The sequence below is a fragment of the Chiloscyllium plagiosum genome, chromosome 35, assembly GCF_004010195.1.
Source record: "Chiloscyllium plagiosum isolate BGI_BamShark_2017 chromosome 35, ASM401019v2, whole genome shotgun sequence".
Lineage (NCBI taxonomy): Eukaryota > Metazoa > Chordata > Chondrichthyes > Orectolobiformes > Hemiscylliidae > Chiloscyllium > Chiloscyllium plagiosum.
The window spans coordinates 10,658,203-10,683,594 of NC_057744.1; the positions used below are offsets into that span (position 1 = coordinate 10,658,203).

General features: G+C 41.6%; 1 protein-coding gene across 7 annotated transcripts in view; it reads right to left on the reverse strand.

The window, feature by feature from the left end:
• alg9 (ALG9 alpha-1,2-mannosyltransferase) overlaps positions 1-25,392 on the reverse strand; it is a 258,877-nt gene that overhangs the window by 94,867 nt on the left and 138,618 nt on the right. For all 7 annotated transcript variants that reach the window (XM_043676654.1, XM_043676652.1, XM_043676649.1 and 4 more), the window contains exon 14: positions 24,056-24,186. In XM_043676654.1, coding sequence (XP_043532589.1) covers positions 24,056-24,186 — 131 coding nt within the window. The remainder of the gene's footprint in view (positions 1-24,055; positions 24,187-25,392) is intronic.

The window sequence follows — 25,392 nt, forward strand, 5'->3', positions numbered from 1 at the left end:
ACCTCCCTCCACCTATCGCATTTCCAAAGCCCCTCCCCCAAGTCCCTCCTCCCTACCTTTTATCTTAGCCTGCTGGACACACTTTCCTCATTCCTGAAGAAGGGCTTATGCCCGAAACGTCGATTCTCCTGTTCCTTGGATGCTGCCTGACCTTCTGTGCTTTTCCAGCAACACATTTTCAACTCAGTTTCTCACTCCACATTTGCTATCAAAACTGCTGAGTGTCGTATAAGGCAGTTTGTACCTGAAAGGATTAATTGATATCACAGGATAAGCTCCACCTTCAGATTATAAAGCACTGTTCTCAGGAAAAGATAACCAATTTGCCAGGGTTGTGCCCAAAGTACAATATGAATGTTCTAGTTCTAAGATGCATGCAGACTCTAAAGTTGGGACTGATGTCTCATGAGAGATGATCATGAATGTAATCACAGAGTTATACAGCACGGAAACAGACCCTTCAGTCTAATTCATTTACATCGACCAGATACCCTAAACTGATCTAGTTCCATTTGCCAGCCTTTGGCCCATATTGCTCCAAACTCTTTCTATTCATGCCCATCCAGATGCCTTTTAAATGTTGTTATTGCATCAGCCTCCACCACTTCCATTGGCAACTCATTCCATACACGTACCACCCTCTGTGTGAAAAAGTTGCACCTTAGGTCCCTTTTTAAAATCTTTCTCCTCTCACCTTAAACCTATACCCTCTAATTGTGGACTCCCCTAACCTGGGAACTAGCCATTATGCATTAGGTAATAAACCTCTCCTGTATATAAAGTCTGAACCCATTTTCTGCTGAAGACATCATGTGGACACCCTTCCCTTCTTGGTATCAGTAGACTAGACTACTACCAATAAGAAAGATAGTGGTAGCCAATATGCACATGTATTGGCAGTCCTGGCAATCCCAACATTAAAGGACAGACTACTTCCAGCATTTGATGGTCTCTTCAGATTTCTGGCATCTGTAGTATTTCACTTATTGGAAATATCGATGTTGGGTAACAACAGGACTGCACTTAGCTGTGACGTCCTTTCATGTGGGATTGCTGCCCACGTTGTGATTTCCCAAATATTCAGTCACCTGCATGAGATGGCAAGCACTGCCTGGTACTGTTGAGTTAAGACCTTCAGGGGTCGAGGGAAGGCATTCAACTGGGTGAAGGGGAAGGGAGACATGCTTTTTAATTCCTCTTGATTTGCAAGATGAGTAGATGGAATTTGGGTACAGGTCAGTTGAAAGGTGGAATAGGTTTGAGGCAGTGAATGGCCTACTCCTGTTCATATATTCCTACACAAGCCTAACACTGGACTGAGAAATATATTGCAATTTTTGAGACAATTCTTTCCAGTGTATGGGGAATATTAATAACTGGTCAAGAGGAAAGACATTCTAGTCAGATCCCATTGATAAGGATGTCATGGTTACCCCTTAGATAAAGGATCAACTTTTTATTATCCTACTTCAATCAAACACCCAATAATAGAATCCATGAGCATAAGAAATAGAAGTAGGAATAGGCCATTTGCTCCACCATTCCATATGATCATCATAGACTTCTCCCTAAACACCTTGATGCAGCATCCCCATATGCATTAATGCCATAAAATTCACATAATTTTATGATGAATTTATCCAACATCTGAGCATTCACAACTTTTTGAAATAGAGAATTTCAATGATTCACAAACCTTTGAGTAAAGAAATTGCTCCTTATCTCTGTCCCAAATGGACATAATTATTTTGAATTTTGACTTCCAAATTTGATTTCTAAAGCTCCTTGAATGGAGGGAACCAAGATTAGTGTTTTGGGTCAATGACGTATTTGAATTGACATTTTAATTATTTAAATAATTATTTATTTAGGGATGTTTAAGCATCATGTGCTGGGCTCGCCTTTGTCAACTATCTCCAGTTGTCCAAGAGAAGGTGGTGGTGAGCTGCTGCAATCCATGGGGGAGGGGAGCAGGTACACCTGCAGTGCTGGCTTAGCCACAATTTCCACAGCTTGAAAATACCAGGCCTGCTTAGTTTCTCCAGCACCTTCTGATTTCCTTTCTTAAAGTGAGTTGTATTTTCACTGTCTGTAAAGTTTTTTTTTGTTGTGATTGGGACTTCTTGGCTTCTACATGACTCAAGCTTAGCGAGCATCACTATTTAGTGAGTCAACCATGGAGCATTTCTGGACAAGTGAGGATATCCTGCTCACAGGATATATAGATAGAACAAAGGAATGGAATAGGAGTTGGGACTAAATTGGGTTGGGATATCTGGTAGGCGTGGATGGGTTGGACCGAAGGGTCTGTTTTCATGCTGTACATCTCTATGACTCTATAATTGAAAAAGTCTATACCTTTAGCATCACCTTTGTTGTGTGTGGATTTGGTGCTGCAAGTGCTACAATTTCAAAAAATAAAGAGATATAGAGAGAGCAGGTTGGAAAGTGGATTTTCAGCCCAAGAGCTTCTTTGATTATACTGAATGATGGAGTATACTCAGTGGATTGAATGGTCTACTCCCGTTCCTAGTTCTTACATTATTTTCTCAGGACCTAACCTGGACAGAATAGGTAAGAATAATGTCTTCTTTTCTCTGTTACTTTGCTCCTTGTTAGAGGATTCACTCAATTCCTCACACCCCAAAACCTTCTCTCCCTCACTCCATGTGACTCTCTTCCATTCACATGAGGATACTGCAATTTTATGCTTGAGGTTATATCTGATTATCGAATCACACTAACTGTCTTTAAAATCAATAACTGAAATGTCCAAGATAGGAACAGGATGAAGCCATTCAATCCTTTTACCCTGCTCCTCCATTCAGCATGACCATGGCTGATCATCGAGCTCAATGCACTAATCACACCCTCCCTCATGCCACTACAGGAGCTATGTCGAACTCCTCCTTGAAAAACACTTCCTGTGGTACTGAATTCCACAAGCTCACCACTCTCTAAAAGGTTTATCCCTCATCCTTAAAGCATGGTTCTGGCCTTTCCCACCATCAGGAACATTCTTCCTGCATCTCACCTGTCTACAGTGCTATTGGAATTTTATAGATTTCTATGAGATTGCCCCTCATTCTTCTAACTTCCAATGAATACAATCTTAACCAACTCAATCTCTTCTCTTAGGTCAGTCCTGCCATCTCAGGAATCAACTTGGAAAACTTTTGCTGCCCTCCCTCTATAGCAAGAGCAGTCACCCTCAGATAGGGAGACCAAAAATGCACGTTACTCCGGGTGTAGTCTCCCCAATTTCCCGTAAAACTGCAGCAAGACATCCTTGTTCCTGTACTCAAACAGGCCATGGATCAACTCTGCTACCATGACAGCAGGATTCCATAATCAAAGACAATACCCCTTTACAGAATTGGCCAGACCAACCCTGCCATTATACACAAACATACAAGTTAGGAGCAGGAGTAGGCCATTTGGCCCCTTGAGTGTGTACCTTTATTTGAAAAAGATCACAGTTGGCCTGACTGTAACCTCAAATCCACAGTCCCTCCCATACCTGATAATCAATCACTCCTTTGCTTTCTAAAGATCTATTCACCTTTGCCTTAAAAATACTCAAAGACTTTGCTTTGACCACCTCTTGAGGCAGAGAGTTCCAAAGACACACAACCCTCAGAGAAAAAACATTGCTTCAACTTGTCAAGTCTCCTTAGGATCTTGCATATTTCAATGAAGTTGCTTCTTCTAAACTCCAGCAGACACAAGCCTAGTCTTTCTTCATCAGGAAATCCATTTATTCCAGCTATTAGTCCAGTAAAACTTCTCTGAATTGCTTTCAATATTTTAAAATTAAATGAGGAGACTGTGCACAGTTTTCCAGATATGACCAATATTGTAGAGAATAATCCAAAACTGCACACATTATTCCTGGCGTGACTTCATCAATGCCTTGTATAACTGAAGCATAACCGCCTCATTTTTGTCTTCAATTCCCTTTGCAATAAGCAAAAACATTCTATTAACTTTCCTCATTACTTGCTGCTACTTCAGCCTAGCCTTTTATGATTCATGCATTTAGACATCCAGAGTCCTCTGCCTTTGAGAGCTCCACAATCTCTCATCGTTCAAATAATATGCCTTTTCTAAATTCTCCTGCCAAAACAAACTATTGCACATTTTCCTACATGATACACCATTTTTCGGATATTTTCCCACTCACGTCACCTATCTAAATTCTTTTGTAGCCTCCTTACATTGTCTTTACAATTTAGTTTTCTACCTGTCTTTATGTCATCAACAAATTTAGCAAGAATACCTTTGGTCCCTTCGTCCATTTATAAAAACTGTAAAAAAATGAAAAAGATTTTCAGGCAGGTATGAGGATTCTGCCTACAAAAGACTTTACAAATCAAACTATTGTCTTCATCTCTGTATGATATGGACCATGGCATGTAATGTTGTTACATCACATCAAAGAGATTTGGTCATTTCCAATTGTACTGTCCAAGGAACCAAGTGACTGGATTGTTGCCCAACATTCGTACCTTGGATCACTGCAAATACCTGCAACTAAAGCTTTGTAGGAGGTAATGGTTCAGGAAGAATTAATGTGCATATTTCATTGACAATGCAGGAATAACGGTGTTCTATTGAGATGCATGCAGTATACAAAACAAGGTAAACAAGCTTGTAGCACAGATTGAAATCGGCAGATATGATGTGGCTATCACAGAAATGTGGCTGCAAGGGGATCAGGGCTGAGAACTAAATATCAAAGGATACACATCCTATTGAAAGGACAGGCAAATAGGCTGAGGGAGTAAGGTTGCCTTGTTAGTGAGAAATTAAATTAAATCGATTGCAAGAAGTGATTTAGAGTCAGAAGATAAAGAAGCTGTGGGGATGGAGTTGAGGAACTGCAAAGGAAAGAAGAGCCTGATGGGAGGTGTGCACAGGCCTGCCCTCAGTCATTAGGATGTGGGGAAGAAAATAAATCAGGAACTGGAAAAGCATGTAAATAAGGCATGATTACAATAAACCTGGGGGACCTCAATATGCAGGTGGACTTTGAAAAACAGATTCTTCACAGAACGCAAGGAATTTGTGGAATGTCTACAAGATGTTTTTTGGAGCAGCTATGACACAGCCCACTAAGTAGCAGGCATTTCTGGATTTGGTGATATATGATGAGGCAGACTTGATTGGGAAGGAACCCCCAGGAAAGGAGTGACAATAGTATGATAGAAATTATCCTGCAGCTTGAAACGGAGAAACTGGAATCAGATGTAACGGTATTAGACTTAGTATAGTTAACCTGAAAGACATGAGGGAGGAGTTGGCCAGAGCTGATTGCAAGGGGAACCGAGCAGGGAAGATGGTGGAGCCGCAATGGCAGGATTTTCTGGGAGTAATTCGGGAGGGACAGCAGAAATTCATCCCAAGGAAGAAGAAACATACCAAGGGGAGGATGAAGCAACCAGGACTGACCAGGGAAATCAGGGACAGCATAAAAGCAAAAGAGAAAGCAGACAAGGTGTTGGAGATTAGTGGGGAGCCAGAGGATTGGGAAGCTTTTAAAAACATGCAGACGATAACTAAAAAAGGAAGGTCGTTTCGGATATAATGTGACAGTCTCGTTCCTGTGAGATCTCAAATGAAAAGAAAATTGTGCAATAACCACACATTTAAAGTAATAGGGGTGGAATCACGTTATAGTCAATACAAGTGAAGAAAGCTCGCGTTCTGCAAATAACGGTCTAAATTCTTCAATCACGTTATAGCCAAATCACGTTGCCAAAATGAACGTTATAGCAGAATTATCTGTAATGGAGGTGGAGGGGAGAAAATGAAATATGAGAGTTATCTAGCTAGTAATATGAAAGAAGATTGCAAGAGCTTTTTAGAAGATATCCAAAAGGTAGAGAGAGAGGCAACAGTGGATATTGGACCATTGGAAAATGAGGCTGGAGAAGTAGTAATGGGAAACAAAGGAACGGCAGAGGAACTGAAGAGGTGCTTTGCATCAGCTTTCACAGGGGAAGGCATCAGAAGCATATCAGAACTTCAACAGAGTCAGGGCACATTGGGGAGTGCAGTGGCCATCACTAAGAAGATGTTTGAAGGTGGATAAATCACCTGGACCACATCCCAGAGTTCTGAATGAGATAGCTGAGGAAATTGTAGAGGCATTGACGATGATCTTTCAGGAATCACTGGAGTCAGGAAGAGTCCCAGGGGACTGAAAAATGGTTAATGTAACACCACTGTTCAAGAAGGGAGGGAGACAGAAGACAGGAAACTACAGGCCAGTTAGAATGACTTTGCTCATTGATAAGATTTTGAAGAGTCCACTAGGAAGGGTGAAATCGCGGAGTGCTTGGAACAACGTGGTAAACGAGGGCTGAGTCAGCATCGCTTCGTGAAGAGCAGGTCATGTCTGATAAATCAGTTAGAATTCTCTGAGGAGGTTAAGAGCAAATTAGACAAAGGATAGCCATTGGATCTGATCTATTTGGATAAGGTACTGCACAGTAAGCTGTTAAATAAGGTTAGAGTCAATGGTGTTAGAGGCAAGGTAGTAGCATGGAGACAGAATTCGTTGACTGGCAGAAAGCAGAAAATAGGGGATAAAGGGTTTTTTTCAGGATGACAGCCGGTGACTAGTGGAGTTCTACAGACTCAAGCCACAGGCTAATGTAGAGACCACAACAATTCATGCATATATTAAAGATTGTGACAAAGGAACTAAGGGCATTGTTGCTAAGTTTGCAGATGACACAAAGGTAGGCAGAGTGATAGGTAGTGTTGAGGATGCAGGGAGGCTATGGAGGACATTGATAGGCTAGGAGAATGGACAGAGAAGTGGCACTAGGCCAACCCTTCCAAGGAATGGGATGGCACAATGTTATTATCGCTGGGCTGTTAAACAAGAGACCCAGCCAATGATCTGGGAACCTGGGTTCAAATCCCACCATGGCAGATGGTGGAATTTTAATTCAATTTTAAAATTCTGCAATTAAGAGTGAAATGATCAGGAATCCATTGTTGATTGTTGGAAAAACCCATCAGGTTCATTAATGTCCTTTAGGGAAGGAAACTGCCATCCTTACCTGGTCTAGCCCACAAGTGACATCAGACCCACAGCAATGTGGTTGACTTTTAACTGCCCTTTTGCTAATTAATGATGGGTAATTGGTCATTGGTGAGATTTATAAGAGTCCACTATGAAGAATGAGATTACGGAGAACTTGGAAGAGCATGGTAAACTAGGGCTGACCAATCCAGCAATGCTGTCATCCCGTGAATGAATTTTAAAAAAAGATGGCTTACAATGTGTGTGACGATGCATTTTGTAGGAAGAAGAGAGGCATAGAGTGTTTTTTTTAAAATGGGGAAAGACTTCAAAAATCTGAAGTACAAAGGGTTTTAGGAGTCCTTGTTCAGGATTCCCTTAAGGTTCACATTCAGATTTAGTTGGCAGTTAGGAAGTTAAATGCAATCTTAGCATTGTTTCAAGACGACTAGAATATAAGAGCAGAGATGTGCTGCTGAGGCTGTGGTCAGACCATATTTGGAATATTGTGAGCAGTTCTGAGCTTCACATCTAAAGAAAGATATGCTGGCCTGGACGGATCCAGGGGCAGGTACAAGAATGATCCCAGAATGAACAGCTTGTCATATAAAGGAGAATTGGGGACTCTGGGTCTATACATGATGGAGTTCAGAAGGATATGGGGGGATCTGATTGAAACCTACAGAATACTGAGACAACTGCATAGAGTGGACATGGTGAAGATGTTTCCACTAGGATGAGAGACAGCCTTACAGTGAAGGGATGACCCTATTGAACTGAAGTGAGGAGGAATTTCTTCAGCCAGAGGGTGGTGAATCTGTGGAATGCTGATGAGGCTAAGTCACAGAGTGTCTTTAAGACAGTGAGAGATAGGTTAGGGATTGGTAAGAGGATCAAGGGTTATGGGGAGAAGGCAGGAGAATAGGTTGGAGAAACGTATAATGAATGATCATTTGGAAGATCAATGGGCTGAAATGGCCCAATTCTGCTCCAATATCTTATGGTCTGTTAATGTCTCACATGCGCCTGTGGAGAAAGCAAGTTCTACACTAGCCTTTGTATGGAGCGTATGTATTCTGTACAGCTCCTGAAAATCCTAGCAACTATGCCTGGCTAGTAATGTATTTGTAATTAATGCTCTCATGCAATAATTCACCTTGTTAACTAATGACAGTGCCTCTTCTGTGGAGACTCGACAGTGGTGCATCCTAAATCAGTGATAGTCAGACAAGCCTGAGACAAAGAAGGATTGGTGTTACCCAAGCTATTTCAAACAACCTTTTCTCTGAACCACATACTGGCAGAGGTGGCAGACACCATGAGATGACAGGCGTGGCAATCAGGTAATACCCCGAGGACACAACCAAAAAGGTCCAGCTCTGTAGGTCCAGACTTGTTGGACCTGATTTTAGTGCTATAAGTGAGTCAGTTTTGAGTGAGCTACAGAATTCCCAAAAGCCTCTTCTAGGATGACTGCAGTCTAGATTTCAAAACAGACAATAGCACTAACAAGACATTGGTGCAGGCAACTGTGACATAGAGTCATAGAGATGTAGAACACGGAAACAGACCCTTCGGTCCAACTTGTCCATGCCGACCAGATATCCCAACCTAATATAGTCCCATTTGCCATCACTTGGCCCATATCCCTCTAAACCCTTCCTTATTCATTTACACACTCAGATGCCTTGTAAAATGTTTAATTGTACCAGCCTTGACCACTGCCTCTGGCAGCTCATTCCTTACACGCATCACTCTCTGTGTGAAAAAGTTAACCCTTAGCTCCCTGCTAAATCCTTCCTCTCGCACCCTAAACCTATGCCCACTAGTTCTGGACTCCCCCACCCCAGGAAAAAGACCTTGTCTATTTACCCTATCCATGCCCCTCAAAATTTTATAAACTTCTATAAGGTCACCCCTCAGCCTCCAATGTTCCAGAGAAAATAGCCCCAACCATTCAGCCTCTGTCTGTAGCTCAAATCCCCCAATCCTGGCAACATCCTTGTACATCTTTTCTGAACCCTTACAAGTTTCACAACATCCTTTCTTATTGGAGAGAGACCAGAATTGCACACAATATTCCAAAAATGGCCTAACCAATGTCCTGGACAGCTGCAACATGACCTTGTAGGGACAAAGAAATAGTGACTAACAATATTGGCAGCATCTGTCAGTCTCAGATTACAGAATTGAGCCATCAAACTTCCAATTTGGAAGGTATCTAATTTACCTGCTCTGTATGCAATTTCTGCGGCAAGATTTGTGCTTCTACAATCCACAACCAGGAGCAGAATATTGGATTTTTAATCTTGAGTGAGGTCCCTGCTGCATATCCTGAAACTCATTACACACAAAGCAGCCAACTTAGAAACAGCTTTGATCAAACTCAGATGTGTTTTCATTATCACTAACAATGTAAAGATTCTACACATGGTTTTCTTTCTTCCAGCCCCAACCCTCAAAATCCATGAGCAGCTACATTCCCAGCAGCCAGCAGCTCCATTGCTGTGAAATCCCGGGGTTACGAGTGTAGATTATCTATCGATATATATCTGATTCTAAAGACCAAACAGTGATGAACAAGTGAGGCACCAACTCTGTGTTGTTTGGCAGACCACGTCATGGTATATCTGTGTGTAATTGTGCACATTATACACGTCCTGATTCTAACTGGGCACCCACAGAGGGATGCTTCACTCTTGACTTTCCATCATGGCATTATCGCTGGACTTTTAATCCAAAGACCCAGGTAATGTTCTGGAGGCTCAGGTTCAAATCCTGCCATGGCAGATGGTGGAATGTGTATTGAATAAAAATCTGGAATTAAAAGTCTATTGATGAACAAGAAATCATTGTCGATTGTTGGAAAAATTTGGTTCACACTAATGTCCTTTAGGGACGGAAACTGCCATCCTTACTTTTTCTGGCCTTCACATGACTCCAGACCCACAGCAGTGCAGTTGATACTTAACTGCCCTCTGGGCAATTAGGGATGGGTAATAAATGCTAGCCTAGCCAGCAATGCCCTTGTCTCATGAATGAGTAGGGAAAAAAAACATTTGTACATTTATTTTCAATTCAAAATTCACTGAATGGCTGTTTATCACATCCAGGTTGTAATGATGCCCATTGAGCAAAGGGAAAACAAAGGAACTGACTTGAGTATAATGCAGGACAGTACACAAAACTCGAAGGAGCTAGCATTTTATTACACACATCAAATACATCTGTCAAACAAATTAGGAGAAAGTGAACACTGCAGATGCTGGAGATCAGAGTCGAAGAGTGTGGTGCTGGAAAAGCACATCCGGTCAGGCAGCATCCGAGGAGCAGGAGAATTGATGTTTTGAGCATAAGCTCTTCGTCAGGAAGAGCTGATGAAGAGCTTTTGCTCGAAACGTCTATTGTCCTGCTCCTCAGATGCTGCCTGACCGGCTGTGCTTTTCTAGCACAACACTGCAAAACAAATGAGCAATGTCACAACGGCCATTAGTGGACGGAAAGTTAAGGCAGTGATTTAACCCTTTAAAGGGCTGCAGCAGTCTTTATGTGCACCATCTGTGAAAGCGATACAGCAATATCAACAAGAGATTGGTACAGAATTGAGAGTTCTCTTTAATCCCACCATCTGTTAATCAGCCAAGAGCATTTTAAGTTGATGCCTATTGTTCAGTTGAACATCTGTCTAATTCTGAACACCTGTCTGATTCTGAACATCTGCTCTCAGCTGGGAGGTCCAATTCAACAAGGGTATTTGAGAGGTGAAAGATGTCCATAAGGCCTATATGGTGCTCTGGGCCACTACGAGAGGAGAAAAGGAACTGCTGGAATGATTAAAAGATTAGGTGGTTCCATCTGGATTCCTCTTGCTGAGTTGTTTTGTACATGCTCAGGGAGCTCTCTTTTAATGGGATATGGGTGTCACTGCCTAGGCAATCGCAAACTGCTCAGGTTCAGATTCAGCCACATTGCTGTAGGTATCTGTACCACATTTAAGTCAGACCAGGTAAGGAAAGCGGATTTCTGTCCCTAAAGAGATGAGTAATCCAGGTCTGTTTTTAGGACAATTTACAGGGGGCGTGGTTACTGTTAGGTTAGCTTTTTTTATAAATCCCAGATTTATTTTATTGAATTCAAATTTCATCATCTTCCTTGGTGGGATTTGAACCCAAGTCACTATATTATTAAACATGGTTCTCATTTACTAGACAAGTGATATTTCTGCATTGCCATTGATGCTCCATTCAATGGAGTGCTCTATAACGTAAAAACGTCAATTTGCAATGGGCTTATAATTGGATCAAATTTTGGTTGGTGATCGCAGAGAAAATTGAAAGACTGTTCAATTAGTTTACGTAAACATTTTTTCCAATCCTGATTCCACACCTCCTCCTCCATAATTCAGTTCCTTTGCATGCATTCCAACAGGGGGAATCACTATGCAATGATCAAGAGCAAGCTAAAATTACTCCTCCCTAGCTTGGAGGTGGAGGCACATGCAGCAATCCAGATGAAAGATTAACAGAACACCTTTTACAATCACAGCAGTCACAATGCAATTTACAGCCAATTAAGACCTTTCTGTAGAGTCATCACGTTTGAAGTGTTGACAACGTGACAGCTAATTTGTGCAGAGCAAGCTCCTACAACAGCAACATAATAACCAAGTGATCAGTTTTTGGGATGTTGATTTGAGGGACAAATGTCTTAGTAAAACAGGAGGCAATGGAGATCAGAGGAAAGCTCTCTGCTTGATGGAGTCAAATTCAGCACTATAGAAAATGGTTGTGATGGTGAAATTCTATTGTCTTAGCTCCAGGATATCTCTGGAAGAGTTCCCACAGGGCAGTGTCCTACAACCAACCATCTTCAGCTGCTTCATCAATGTCCATCTTCTACTATGAGATCAGAAGTGGAATGTTGACTAATGGTTATTCAATGTTCAGTACCATTCACCACATCACAGATACTGAAGCAGTCCATGTCCAAATACAGCGGTTTGCCCAATATCCAGGTTTTGGGCTGATAAATGGCAAGTAACAAGTGCCAGGCAATGACCATTTCCAACTAGAGAATATCTGCCCATCATTCATGACATTCAATGGTGTTACCATCATTGAATCCCCACGATCAACATCCTGAGGGTTACCATTGATCAGAAAGTGAACTAGACCCACCAAATAAAAAGTATGGCTAGAGAAACAGGTCAGAGGCTAGGAATACGGCAATGAATAACTCACCTCCTGACCCCACCAAATCTTGTCCAACATCTACAAGGCACAAGTCAACAGAATGATGCAATACTCCTCATTTGCCTGGATGGGTGCTGCTCCAACAACACAAAAAAATCTTGACACCGTCCAGAACAAAACAGACTGCTTGATTGATATCTCATTTGTCACTTTCAACATTCACTCCCTTTACCACCGTCACTCAGTAACAGCAGTGTGTACCATCTACAAGGTGCAATGCAGTCACTCACAAAGGCTTCTCAGATAGGACCCACAAAACACATGATCCCCTATCATTTAGAAGGTCCAGGGCAGCAGATACAATGGACACACCATCACCTGCAAATGCCCCTCTAAGCCATGCATCATATTTTGTGGTGTAACATTGTGAATTTCTGAATTGTCGCTGAGTCAAAGTGGTGGAACTCCCTCCCTAACAGCACTGAGAGTGTCACTACACCATAAGGACCTCAGAAACTGGCTAGGGTAGTTTCCCTATGTTTGCCAGGGAGGTTATTAGGGATGAGTAATACACACTGGCCCTGCCTATTCCCTATGAGCAAAAAAAAGGCCATTGGGTTAACTCCTCGGCTCTTCACCCAAACAGTGCCATGAGATTTTTTACCTCTACTTCAGAGGAAAAAGGGTCTTCAATTAACATCCCATTTGAAACCAGATAACTCTGCAAAGTCAGTGAATCACTGGGACCTTCCAGCCTGTGTAATTCAGAATTGCACCAGCGAATTCTCACTAGCCCATCATTATTTTTCTTTTTCTGTGAATTGCCACAACAGCGTTCCACTTTCACTTGAGTTAATTTTCTTTTGTAGTTGGAAACTTTGCATTTGTAAATGATAACATGCAATCCAAATCACTCGGGGTATAGGTACGTACAAGGCTGTAGAACAGCCGATGTAAACTTTGACAGAAAAGGCAACAAACGTTCTGGAAGCTCATTGATCTAAGATGATAACACAATGATGATAAAACAGCTCATGTGAATCCTGTTATTACATCTTATTTGCAATTTCCAGGATTTAAAGCAGAAGCCTCAGGATCTTGTGACTGGGTGAGATATGGAGACCTGATGCAGGCTAGCATTCACTGCAAGTTATTGTTCTGAGATTCACTAATAACATGATAAACAAAGCATCTATAAGAAATAAAAGCACAATGGTTCCCAAAGCTCTTCACCACTGGGGTTTTCCTGGTAATAATCTCTTAAATTCACTGTTAGAGATTCATTGCTATAATTAATCAGCAACTTAATTATTGCACCCGGAGATCAGTTAGCTCATTTGACAGGATGGCTGGTTTGTGATGTAGAATGATGCAACATCATGGGTTCATTCCCTACACCAGCTGAACCTCTCCTCCTTGCCTGAGGTGTGGTGACCCTCAGGCTAAACCACCACCAGTCATCTCTGTCCAACAGACAGTCTGGCAGGACAATGGCAACTTTACCTTTATCTTTTTAATTATTGCATTACACAACTACCAGATGGCAGAAGGTAAATAGATGTTTCTTGGTCCTTTTGTATCTCTCAATTCCTATTCTTGTAACTTCAGCAATCCTCTTTGGCTCCGTCAACCCTTTCACCAACGATCATGTTTCACCAAAATACTCAACTGATGAAATCCAAGTATTTTAATTACCTTCAATTTAATTACCTAGCAAAAATGATGACAAATGTTCTGTACCAACGTCATAAATTTTTCAACATTTGAGACAGCTCAGAGTAAAACAAGTACAACATTGTCCTCTGCCTTTTGGTTAGAGGGTGATTATAAACTGGAGGCTGGGTTGGAAACTCCTAGAGTTCCAGATTCCGATTTCAATTGCTGCTCAGCACTAAGTAAATTGAACCCCAAACAAAACCAGAAAAAAAAGTTTGCAGATATATACTTCTTACAGTGGTAATGGATATGAACTATAGGTTAAAATGCAGTTCAATGATGAAATTCAAACTCAAACACAAAAATAATCTCAGTGTATCTGATGACAGACAAAAAAAACCATGTGGCTTGGCTGAGTGATCGAGAAATTGGACTTAAAACAGTCCGAAACTGTTGATAAACTTTTCACTTCAAAGCAATCCTTAATCAGCAATTAATTTATTTCTGCACTGTGCAATTGCCATTACATTGCAGAATAAATGACCAGGTTAAAAAGAAATGTAGCAGCGCATTTTATGACCTGACTTTGGAAACAATTTCTTTTTGGTTGACTTGCTAACTTTAAAACAAAAGATCTGAAACACCAGCATTTCCAGTGAATGAAGAATACTTGGTTAGAACTGGTCCAATAAGGACACTGTTTGTCACTGGCCACTTGGGTGTTACTTTTCTTTCCGGTGGTGGAACACACACACACATCTGGTTTGGCGCATGAACACTGTATTAATATCATTTCCTTCGCTTGTCGACTGTCTGAAGTTGACCTGTCCTTGTGAGGAAACTAGCATCCCCCATGTCTCAGTGATACGGTTACCAGCACTGGATGGACACGTCTTCTTGGAGTTGTCGTATGATCTGCCTTCAATGCCTCTCCCAGTTTAATAGCGATTCTCTTCTCCATGAATCTCCAATATTCTTATTCCAAATAAATGTTCAAAGAGAATCACAGAATTGTAGATTTATTATGGTGCAGGAGGAGGTCATTCGGTCGATCGTGACTGCACAAGCTATATTATCTAGTGACTGTTGCCTGGCTTTTCCCCATATCCCTGCATACTATTTCTATTCGGCAAAAAAACCAATAGTGTCTCCCTTGAATCTGCCTCTACCATTTTTCCAGGCAATGCATCCCATACTGTAACTACTTGCCAAATGAATAACCTTCTTTGCACCATCTCTGTGTATCCATGCCCTCTCATCAGGGAATGAACACAAATGCATAATTCTTTAAATGCAGCTGGGACTTTTCTCCCCATTTGCTTGCAGCACTGTCCTAGATATTGAATCTTAATACTTGGAGCCTCCGGGACAATGCTGTAAAGTTGGTAACCATACTCCAATATCCGTTTTTGAAGAGCAATGGAGTTGCTTAAGGCTATCAATTTGCTTAAGGATATCAATTTAATTTCCGGTCTAAACAATGGAAAAAAAAACTCCATGACTGCAGATGTTTATATTGATTATAGAGATACCAATGCATCTTGAAAGTCATGTGCAAACGAGATTACTGGGGTGCATCCCCATTTTTTTGAAAAACTTAGATGCAGGGCTCTGGTCCAACCTGCAGGGCAACTTGAAACCCAAAAGAATCATGTGAAAGAAAACTAGAAGCATGAATAGGTCATGCTGCCAGGCTTGGGTTATAAAAGCCTTTAAATTGTAGGAGGAAGACAATATGTGGGAAAGTAAAGAGTCCCGTACCTGAAGCAGAAACGCACAACAGACTTGTCAACATTAGAAAACCGCATTAGTAGGCTGGCTCCTGTTGTGACAGATGCGACAATGTGACTAGGTAAGTGCCCTTTTAAACTGATCAAAGCAAAATGGAGAGGGACAACAACCACTGAAGATTGGCATCAAACATGTTAAATACTAGTTCAAAGAGGTTTATAATGAGACCTAACCAATGGAAACAAACTAAATATACCCAATGCTGTTTGTGGCATCAAGACTCTCATTGTGATCTGACTGCCTTGGGTGCTTCTAAAGTTTGGATGCTGACAGGGGACAGTTACACATGCATTATGACATTAAACATGGTTCGAGCAACAAACAGCCCCAATCTATCCTTTTCACCCCACCAAACCCTGCCTCACTAGTCTCTGCACCCCCAACCTGCCCAAGTAGAACAGTGCAACGGAATATGCACAAAGCTCACAAACTTACTGTCGAACATTCTTGCTGATATTGACAAGGAAGATGCTGTATTCCCTTGTGGTAGGTATTTGGAACTGGGTGGGGTGGGGGAAGGGCATATTTTCAAAGAAAGGGGTTTTCCCTTTAAGACAGGAATGAGGAGGCCTTTCTGCTCTCTAGAGTGCCATAGAGTCATACAGCATGGAAACAGACCTGTTGGTCCAACTAGTCTACACTGACCATGTCCTCAAACTAAACTAGCCCCACTTGTCTGCATTTGGCCCATATCCCTCCAAACCTTTCCTATTCATTTACTTATCAAAATGTCTTTTAAATGTTGTGACTGCACCTGTATCAACCAATTCCTCAGGCAGTTCATTCCACACATGAACCACATTCTGTAAAAAAAACAGTTGCCCCATATGTCCTTTTTAAAACTTTCTCCTCTCATCTTAAAAATATGTCCTCCATTTTGAACTCTCCCACACTGGGAAAAAGACACTCGCTATTTACATTATCTATGCCCCTCACAATTTTATGGCCTCTATAAGATCACACCTCCACCTTCTATCTTGTAGTGAAAGTCCCAGTCTAACCAGCCGATTTTAATAACTCGAACCCTCCATTTCTGGCAGTATCCTGGTAAATCATTTCTGAACCCTCTCCAGTTTAATAATATCCGTCCAAAAGCAGGGCCACCAGAACTACACAGAGCTTGGAATTCTTTTACCCAGTGAACAGCTCAAACTGAATATATTCAAGGCTGAATTAGACAAAATTTTGATTGACAAGGAAATCGATGGTGGTGAATGGTAGGTGAGTCGGGGAGGCAGGAATTGGGTGCATATTGGATGAGCCATGTTCACACTGATTGGTGGAACAGGCTATTCCTGTTCCTATTTCTCATGTTCATACGTTCTCATGGAACACCTTTTGTAATGTTAGAATGCCCCAAAGTGCTTTACAGCTAATGCAGCATTTGCCGAATGTGGTTAACATTGCAGCTTGGGTAAAAGGATATGTTCAATATTATTCCCTCATTCAAATGGAACTGGGTTCACTGGAATTAGTTTGAGAGTGTAACTGATTACAGTACAAGAGGAGACAATCAGTCTGGAGTTCACCACAGTTAATCAGAGCTGAGGCGAAACAAGTTGAGAATGTCTTGTGGATCAATAAACTTTGCTGACGTCCAATGGATGCATTAACTTTAAAACTGTGCTTTTTAATGCGTGTTGATGGAAATGTGCTAAATTAGCATCAAGCAATTCATGACGTGCATCCACACTTAGTGATCTGGCAAGTGACTGCAAAAGCTGAATGACGTCACCAAATAAGGCAGTCAGGCTTGTGCTGGAGTTCTGCTGCATCAAACACCTTCCGGCACATCAGATAGCTGTGCTGTGGTTCGAGTAAGGCACAGATGGTTTTAGCTGACTGTACTGCCACGAGGAACTGGAGCAGACATTGCTTTCAGCTTTTTTGAACCTTGATGACTCTGTGCTCCATTAAGACAGGTTAATGCACTGAACTGCTTGCATTTCCCTCTGACTACTATAGTACTCTTTTCAGAGAGAGTTCAGATTAGTCACATTTGACCAATGCATATTGAAACTTTACAGTCTATGAACAGGAAAATTTATAAACACTTAAAATTATAAAACAGGAAGCGCTAGAAATTGTTTGACACAAACCACAAAACCTTTCTCTGTTCTTTTTACAAACATACTTTAATTCTTTTTGACCCAACATCAACATTTGGACAATGTTGGCAAGTTAACCTTGCCTTTCCCTCTCTGGTGCTGCAGATATAGCAGCAAGATTTCTAGCGATTGCTCGTGTGGATTGGTGAACTATATCAGAAGGCATTAGCCATCAGGCAGGATTTACAGCTTCCGTTTTCTGAGTTAGTGAACCAAACTCGTAGCAGCTTTGATTTCAATGACATCAGTGTAATGTCACAAGTTGTAATGGTAAGATTTAAACTCTCACTTTCGGAGTTCAATCATTGCAAGCACCTTTAACTATCACAACCTAATGAACTGCAGATCAGGTTTTTCCTGCTGATTAATATAATTCATGGCTAATAGTTGCCATCTTTTCTCACAGAAAGACAAACAGTTTAACATCATGTTGTGCATCAAATAGGTGGCAGAAAAATGTTTTGTTTTGATTGTTTTCTTTGTAAATATATCAATAATACATAAGGATTTGGGAATGAAAAATGTTATCAACTGTGAACAGGACAATATATAAATGTTCAAACTTATAAAAGTAGAAAGGATGGAACTTGACAGTCTACATGGAGCTCTATACTGATGAATGAATGAATTCTGACAAATTTTCCTTATGTGAAAATATTGCGATATACAGATAATGTTCACCAGAAGGCCAAGTAGTTTAAACCAAATCTCTAACCTTCTGCTTGTAGATCAGCTACAAATGATAGGGTTAACACATGAACCCTCTGTCATAGGTAATATTAATTGACAGCAATTTAAAACATGACCCCTGAAAGCTATATTCACAACACATCACAACAGAAGAAAATTTGTTTGCGGCTCTCTACCAACAATTACAAGGATCACATGCAATATAACTTGTAAATCTTGGGCCTCTTCAAAGGACTGATTACCAAATAAAGTTCATCATGAAATCTTATAAAGAGGAGTTAGAACAAGCCATCCAAAAGCTTAGTCAAATAAGTAGATTTTAAGGCACGTTTTGAAGGTTAAGAGAAGCTGAGAAATTTGGAGAGGGGATTTAGAGCTCAGGACCTAGGTAGCTGGATGCAATCAATTTCTCTGTGGTCCTCGTACCTGCTCCATTGTGATCATGATCTTCCTGGGTGACTGGGTGGCTGCTTTGCAATGCAGAGTGACACCAACTCTGTGAGTTCGATTCTCAAACCGGCTGAAGTAATTCAGGAAGACCCCAGCTTCTCAAATGTGCTTTAGGGGTGGTGACCCTTGGTTTAATGAGTCCTCTGGGACTATGGTGACTTTCACTTCCTCAATTATAATGTATAGTAGCAAGGCTGGCTGCCCCTTCACCCAGAAAACACAGGAAACACTTTAGAAAAAAAAACCTTTTTGTCAAACTTTTACAAAGCTGGTGAAGGAAGAGCTCAGTATTTACTATTACTGCAGAAAAAGTTCCTTTTCTGGTCAGCAGATTTTACTTTTTAAAATAACATTTAAAGAAAAAAAAAACATTCATCCTTATAAAGGAATGAGGGGAACTTATAAAGCCTTGCAAACATTTTACAGAAATACTGGAGCACCACTCAGACCATTGCAGTGAAGTGTGGCGAAGCATTAATGCGCTTACAAGGGGCATCATGGTAGCCCACAAACCCACCAACACTCTAAAACAGCAGCTAATGAACTGGAAAGACCCTATACAGACAACCAGCAAAACTAATGTCATTTACAAAATACCATGCAAGGACTGTAACAAACACTACATTGGACAAACAAGCAGAAAACTAGCCACCAGGATACATGAACATCAACTAGCCACAAAACAACATGACCCTCTCTCACGAGTATCCTTACATATGGATGAGGAAGGACACCACTTCGACTGGGACAACACATCCATTCTAGGACAAGCCAAACAGAGACACGCACAAGAATTCCTAGAAGCATGGCATTCCAAACGGAACTCTATCAACAAACACATCGAGTTAGACCCCATCTACCACCCCCTGAGAAAAAGAACAGGAAATGACATCACCACAGGAAATGATACCACAACATGAAATGACATCACCAACCCAAAGACACTCAAACATATAAATAGAAAGCAGGAATTATCAACAGTGCTTTGCCCAGAGGCTCACTGAAGATGTTACCTAGTAGGGTGACATGAACCTTCCAGCTCAATGAGCAAACCTACATCCAGAACCTCAACCTGAGCTAGAAATCTTCTCAAAACTCACATTTAATGCCTGTCTCTTCAGCAGTCTCTTTTTTTGTTACAATTATTCCCCTCGACCCTTTAATTATCTATTCACAAACAGACATATTAAGACAGGTAAGTAAAACATGTTGGTTTTAAGATAAAACTGAAAGGATGAGCGAGAAGTGCTTGAAAATTCAAAAACTACTGTGTTGCTGATCAATGAGCACAGTTTAACATGACCTGGTGTGAATTAGAACACAGGAGGCAAAATCTGGAGACTTGCAAGACTTGAGAGCTGGTGTAGAATTCTCCCTTAATGTCTTGGAGGAGTTTACAGCCAACTGGTGCAAGAACACGCTCTTCAACAGCTCCCTCCCAATCCATGACTTCCCCCACCACCAAGAAGGACAAGGACAGCATGGGAACATTGACATTTGCAAGGCCCCCACTCCCAGCAGCACCACCACCAGCACCACAGTCACAAACAGTCCAGCTGTGGAGATATGTCATCATTCCTTCATTGCTGCTGGGTCAAGCTCCCAGAAGTTCCTCCCTAAGAGAAGTGTGTCTCCTCACCTCATAAACTCCAAATGTTCAAGGAAGCAGTTTACCACCACCTTCCTTAGGGAAACTAGAAAGGAGAAAACAATTCCTGGTGTACTTAGTGACACCCACATTCCAAGAATGGACAAAAAAAGGACATCAGGGAAAATAGACAGTTCAAATATTTCCAAAAGAGAGGTTCCTGCTGTCCCAAAGGGGAAAAAAAATGATGTATGGAAATTACTGTTTTCCTTGTCAAACTCAGTCCGCTGAATTTATCAGGGACAATTATAGAAAGCTAATTGTAAATGTTACCGAGAGTAAGAAAAAAGGTAAACAGGCAATATGTTGAGAGACCAAAGGGATGCTTTAACAAAGCTTCTGCCTCTGAGGGCCTAGGTTGCTACCTGGGATATTCCACTCAGGTTGAAAAAGGCACTCCATTTTTACTTCCCTCAAGGACACTCTTACTGAAGCCTCTTGTGCAGTGCTTCTTGCTGAATGTTTTGCTTGATGAGTGAGTACAAGGGAATTAAATGGAAAGTCTACAAACAGAATAAAACAGCTGGTTTACACTTGACAACCACTTAATTATCGAGTCTGAAGTTTAGCATTAAACAGGAATGCTTTCATCTGTGCTGGGAATACCAGCATTTACCATTTACACTGCAATTTTACATGACACTCTGATTGACCAGTATGGAGTTTCAGAAAGACTTGACTGCCTTTCCAATCCTGTTTGCCATTCATGGTGATGGCACCAAAAGAACTGGAATAGTCATCAAAGGAAAAGGCAAAGGACAGGTTGGCGGTAGTACTGGGGAACAGTCATGTGAGATGGCAGAGCAATAGGAAGGTTCCAATAACTTGAGCACAAATCCTAGGTTGACACTCCAGATCAATACAGTGGGAGTGCTGCACATTGTTGGATGTGCTACCCTTTGACATCGATGTTATAGAAACAAGTTGCAGCGTTATGGGAAAGGGCAGGAGGTTGGCACGAAGTTAAAATGCTCAAAGAGCCCATGCAGACACAATGGACTGAAAGTCCTCTTTCTGCACCGTGACAATTCTGAGACTGTCAAACCAAGGTCCTGTCTGCCCTCAGGTCAATGTTGAAGATCCCATTGCCCTGTGTCCTGGCCAACATGACTAAGAGACATTTTTGATCACATTCCTTGTTGACTGAAAATGTGTTGCTGCATTTTCTACAACAGTTACTAGACTTCAATAGGTGGTTAATTGCTTAGAAATGCTTTAAGATCACGACTGGCACCATACAAATGTAAATGTTATTGCTTTTGATCTAAAGTTGGACTGAGAGTGGGGATTGCAAACATGGAACAGTAGGAGAGGCATTAGCTCAAGAGAAAGAGATTAAGAGAATCAATGGTCGCAGTCAACAAGGATTACAATTTCATTTGGATCCCAGCAGGAGTCAGTATATATACCAGTGAGGATTGTGAATGCCTGGAATATAATTATTGTCACCTTCATTCCTTCCTGGACTTCAATTTCCCATTGAAATGGATGAGCATTTTTGAGTTAAGTTTTACAACATCGCTGTTTCCCACTAAGCACCCAGCAACATAACCGGATTACACTTCAAGGAAGAAATGCTTAATTTTGCATCACATCAGCAAGATTTCTTCGACTGCATTGCTTAAAATATGCATCGGAAATCAGTACATCGTGGCTGTGGCTAAATTTCCTGCAGGTATTTAGTACAAGGACATTGCAAACTCTAGCAACAAGGTCTCAGGCTCTGTAAATTGCACCATGGTTCTAACTGATTTACAATCTCAGGAAGTTGGCCCCTCCATTGTGATGGGGATTTGCATCACTTCCTTTTAAAGCAGCCTGCTGCTTTCTCCATTCTGGTGCAGATTGAGCTTGATGTAGCAGGGCTCAGAGTACAGCCAAGGGCCCTCTGTGTAACCAGCTCTCCTCGCGGCCCCACGTTCTCAATCCATGGGCAGCCTATAGCCATTTAATAGGTTCAGGCAGTGGGCTGTGCAGGGGGTCATAGTGTCTGACTGTTGTCCTTCCTCACCATTACATCCACATTTCTGTATCTGTTGACAGAATCCTGTGTGTCCACCAGAAAGATATCAGCCTTTAGAAATCTCCCGGAGGACTCAACATTGAGTTCTCTAATTCCAAATAGCCTCCCTTCCCATCCCCCTGAATCCCTTCCCAGTCCCTCCCCCTCCCTTCCATTCCATTCCTCTGACCAACCCTTCCTTCCAGCTACCAACCGGATTCTTTCCTCCCATCGACCAACCAGGTCATACCCTACCTGTGTTCACCTAGCACTACCTCTCAAACCCACCCATCTCCCCACCCCCTTATCTGCAGCTCCCTCTACTCCCATCCTGGTCCTGAAGAAGGGTTACACCCAAAATGTTGACTTCTCCTGATGCTTGCTGTGTTCTTCCAGCCTCCTACTTGTCTACTTTAGAGACTGGTGGGCATTGGAGGGGTTGGGGTGCACTGTCACCCCAAACAAGGTTATTTTGATTTGTTAAGTTTCCAGTCTTTAAGGTTCCCTTAACCATTTGTTGCTCCTGTTACAATTCCCCACCGGAGCTATTCAATCTGTTCAAACATTGTCACCAGCCTCTCTTTCATCTCTCACCTGTCCAAATTTCACTGGGAGTTAGAGAAGCTGGAGCAAAGTGCTTCACCCTCTCATTCCACCTCCTCCCCTGTTCCTCCGGATGGAGAAGGCTAGCAAATTTAAGATCAGGCCTCAATGAGATTGCCAATCTCCAATACAACACAGTTAAAATCAACATTACCTCATGAGATATAATGGATGAGACATTTCATTGGATTAAAACACCCTGAAGACAATACCTGGTTAGCCCATTATTGAGGTAAACACCCTTACAACAAAAGAAAGATTATTTTTGCTGTGGCATCCTGTTGCCGGTGCAAATATAGCAAAATATTAGTCAACTGAGAGAATATGCCACAGAAGTGTTTATGTAATAGAGAACAGATTTATTCAACAGTAAATTAGAAACAATCGCTTGAAACCAATCAGGGTTACCAACAATGAAGCATGTCAAAGCAATATTCACCTAAATCTATGGTTAACTTGGTTTGAGACGATGACAATTAGAAACAGTTGACAGGCTTAAAGTCCATTGAATGCACTAAAACACAGACAGTATATCTAATAACGGGAGACTTGGAAACCACAATGCATTTTTATTGCTTAGGATTAGGAGGGGCGATCTGGTACTGATCAGAAACTGGCCTTTTCACTGCCTCTGAGGTTTATTGTTCAAATTCTGTGTTACTTGGACAGCAGTTTGCACGGTATGCACAAATGTAGGAAACCAAGCCAATTCTCACATGATGTCAAGTCTAATTACTTGCCCTACTTATCAAAATTTTACTTATGCTGTGAAGATAATAGTTGCCACTGACACTGAAAATCAGTTATTAGACTCAAAATTCCACCGTTAAGACGTCCATTAGCAAAACTGTTGCATTGTTTAAAAGACTCGCAGCTTACCTTGTGACATCTAAGAATGGTTTGTAAGCTATGATCATCCAGTCTTCTTTATTCGCAGAATACCTTGGCTCACGAGGCGTCTCTACTTCTCTATCAAGGTCGACCAAATAATTACACTGTTTGATGTCAACCTGAGAAGATCAAGTTAAAATACACTTTAATAAGTTTTATGATCTTGCAATGGTTAATAGAAAAATGTAATTCTCGCTTGATCCCAGCTCTGTGCCACAGTTAAAGGGAAGCCTAGAGAATCCGTGATATGCTGTTTTACATCTATCTCTCACCCTTCTGCAGCTGAAAGCCCATTAATGAACTTGCTCGTAACATTGGTAAGATAAAGTATTACATTTACGACTCTAATTCCATTTTATTACAACTTACTTTAAAAAATGAAATTAATTACTTTTGTTTTATTCTTGCATGGGATGTGGGTGTCACTAGCAATGCCTGCATTTATGGTCCATCTCTAACCATCATCAAACTAAATCACTGTCTAGGCCATTTGAGAGGACAGTTAAGAGCCAACTACATTGCTGTGGGTCTGGAGTCACCTATAAGTTACACTCGGTGAGAACAGCAGATTTTTTTCCCCCTAAAGGATTTTTGTGAATTGATGGATTTTTACAAGTCAAAGATAGAGATCAGCTTTCTGCTCCAGATTTATTGAATGAAGTTAAATTCCATCAGCTGCCATGATGGATTTGAACACATGACCCCAGAGCATTAGACAAGACCTTTGCAATACTAGCCCAGTGACATTACTACTGCACCACCAGCTCCACTTGTTACATCATAAGTTATATTCAGTAAATAACAAAGTTTGTGAGAAGATTTGTAGCTCGGGTGCTCGTTGCTGTGGTTCTGTTCGCCGAGCTGGAAGTTTTTGTTGCAAACGTTTCGTCCCCTGTCTAGGTGACATTCTCAGTGCTTGGGAGCCTCCTGTGAAGCGCTTCTGTGGTGTTTCCTCCGGCATTTATAGTGGCCTGTCCCTGCCGCTTCCGGTTGTCAGTTTCAGCTGTCCGCTGTAGTGGCCGGTATATTGGGTCCAGGTCGATGTGTTTGTTGATAGAATTTGTGGATGAGTGCCATGCTTCTAGGAATTCCCTGGCTGTTCTCTGTTTCGCTTGCCCTATAATGGTAGTGTTAGATTAGATTAGATTAGATTACCTACAGTGTGGAAACAGGCCCTTCGGCCCAACAAGTCCACACCGACCCGCCGAAGCGCAACCCACCCATACCCCTACATTTACCCCTTACCTAACACTACGGGCAATTTAGCATGGCCAATTCACCTGACCTGCACATCTTTGGACTGTGGGAGGAAACCGGAGCACCCG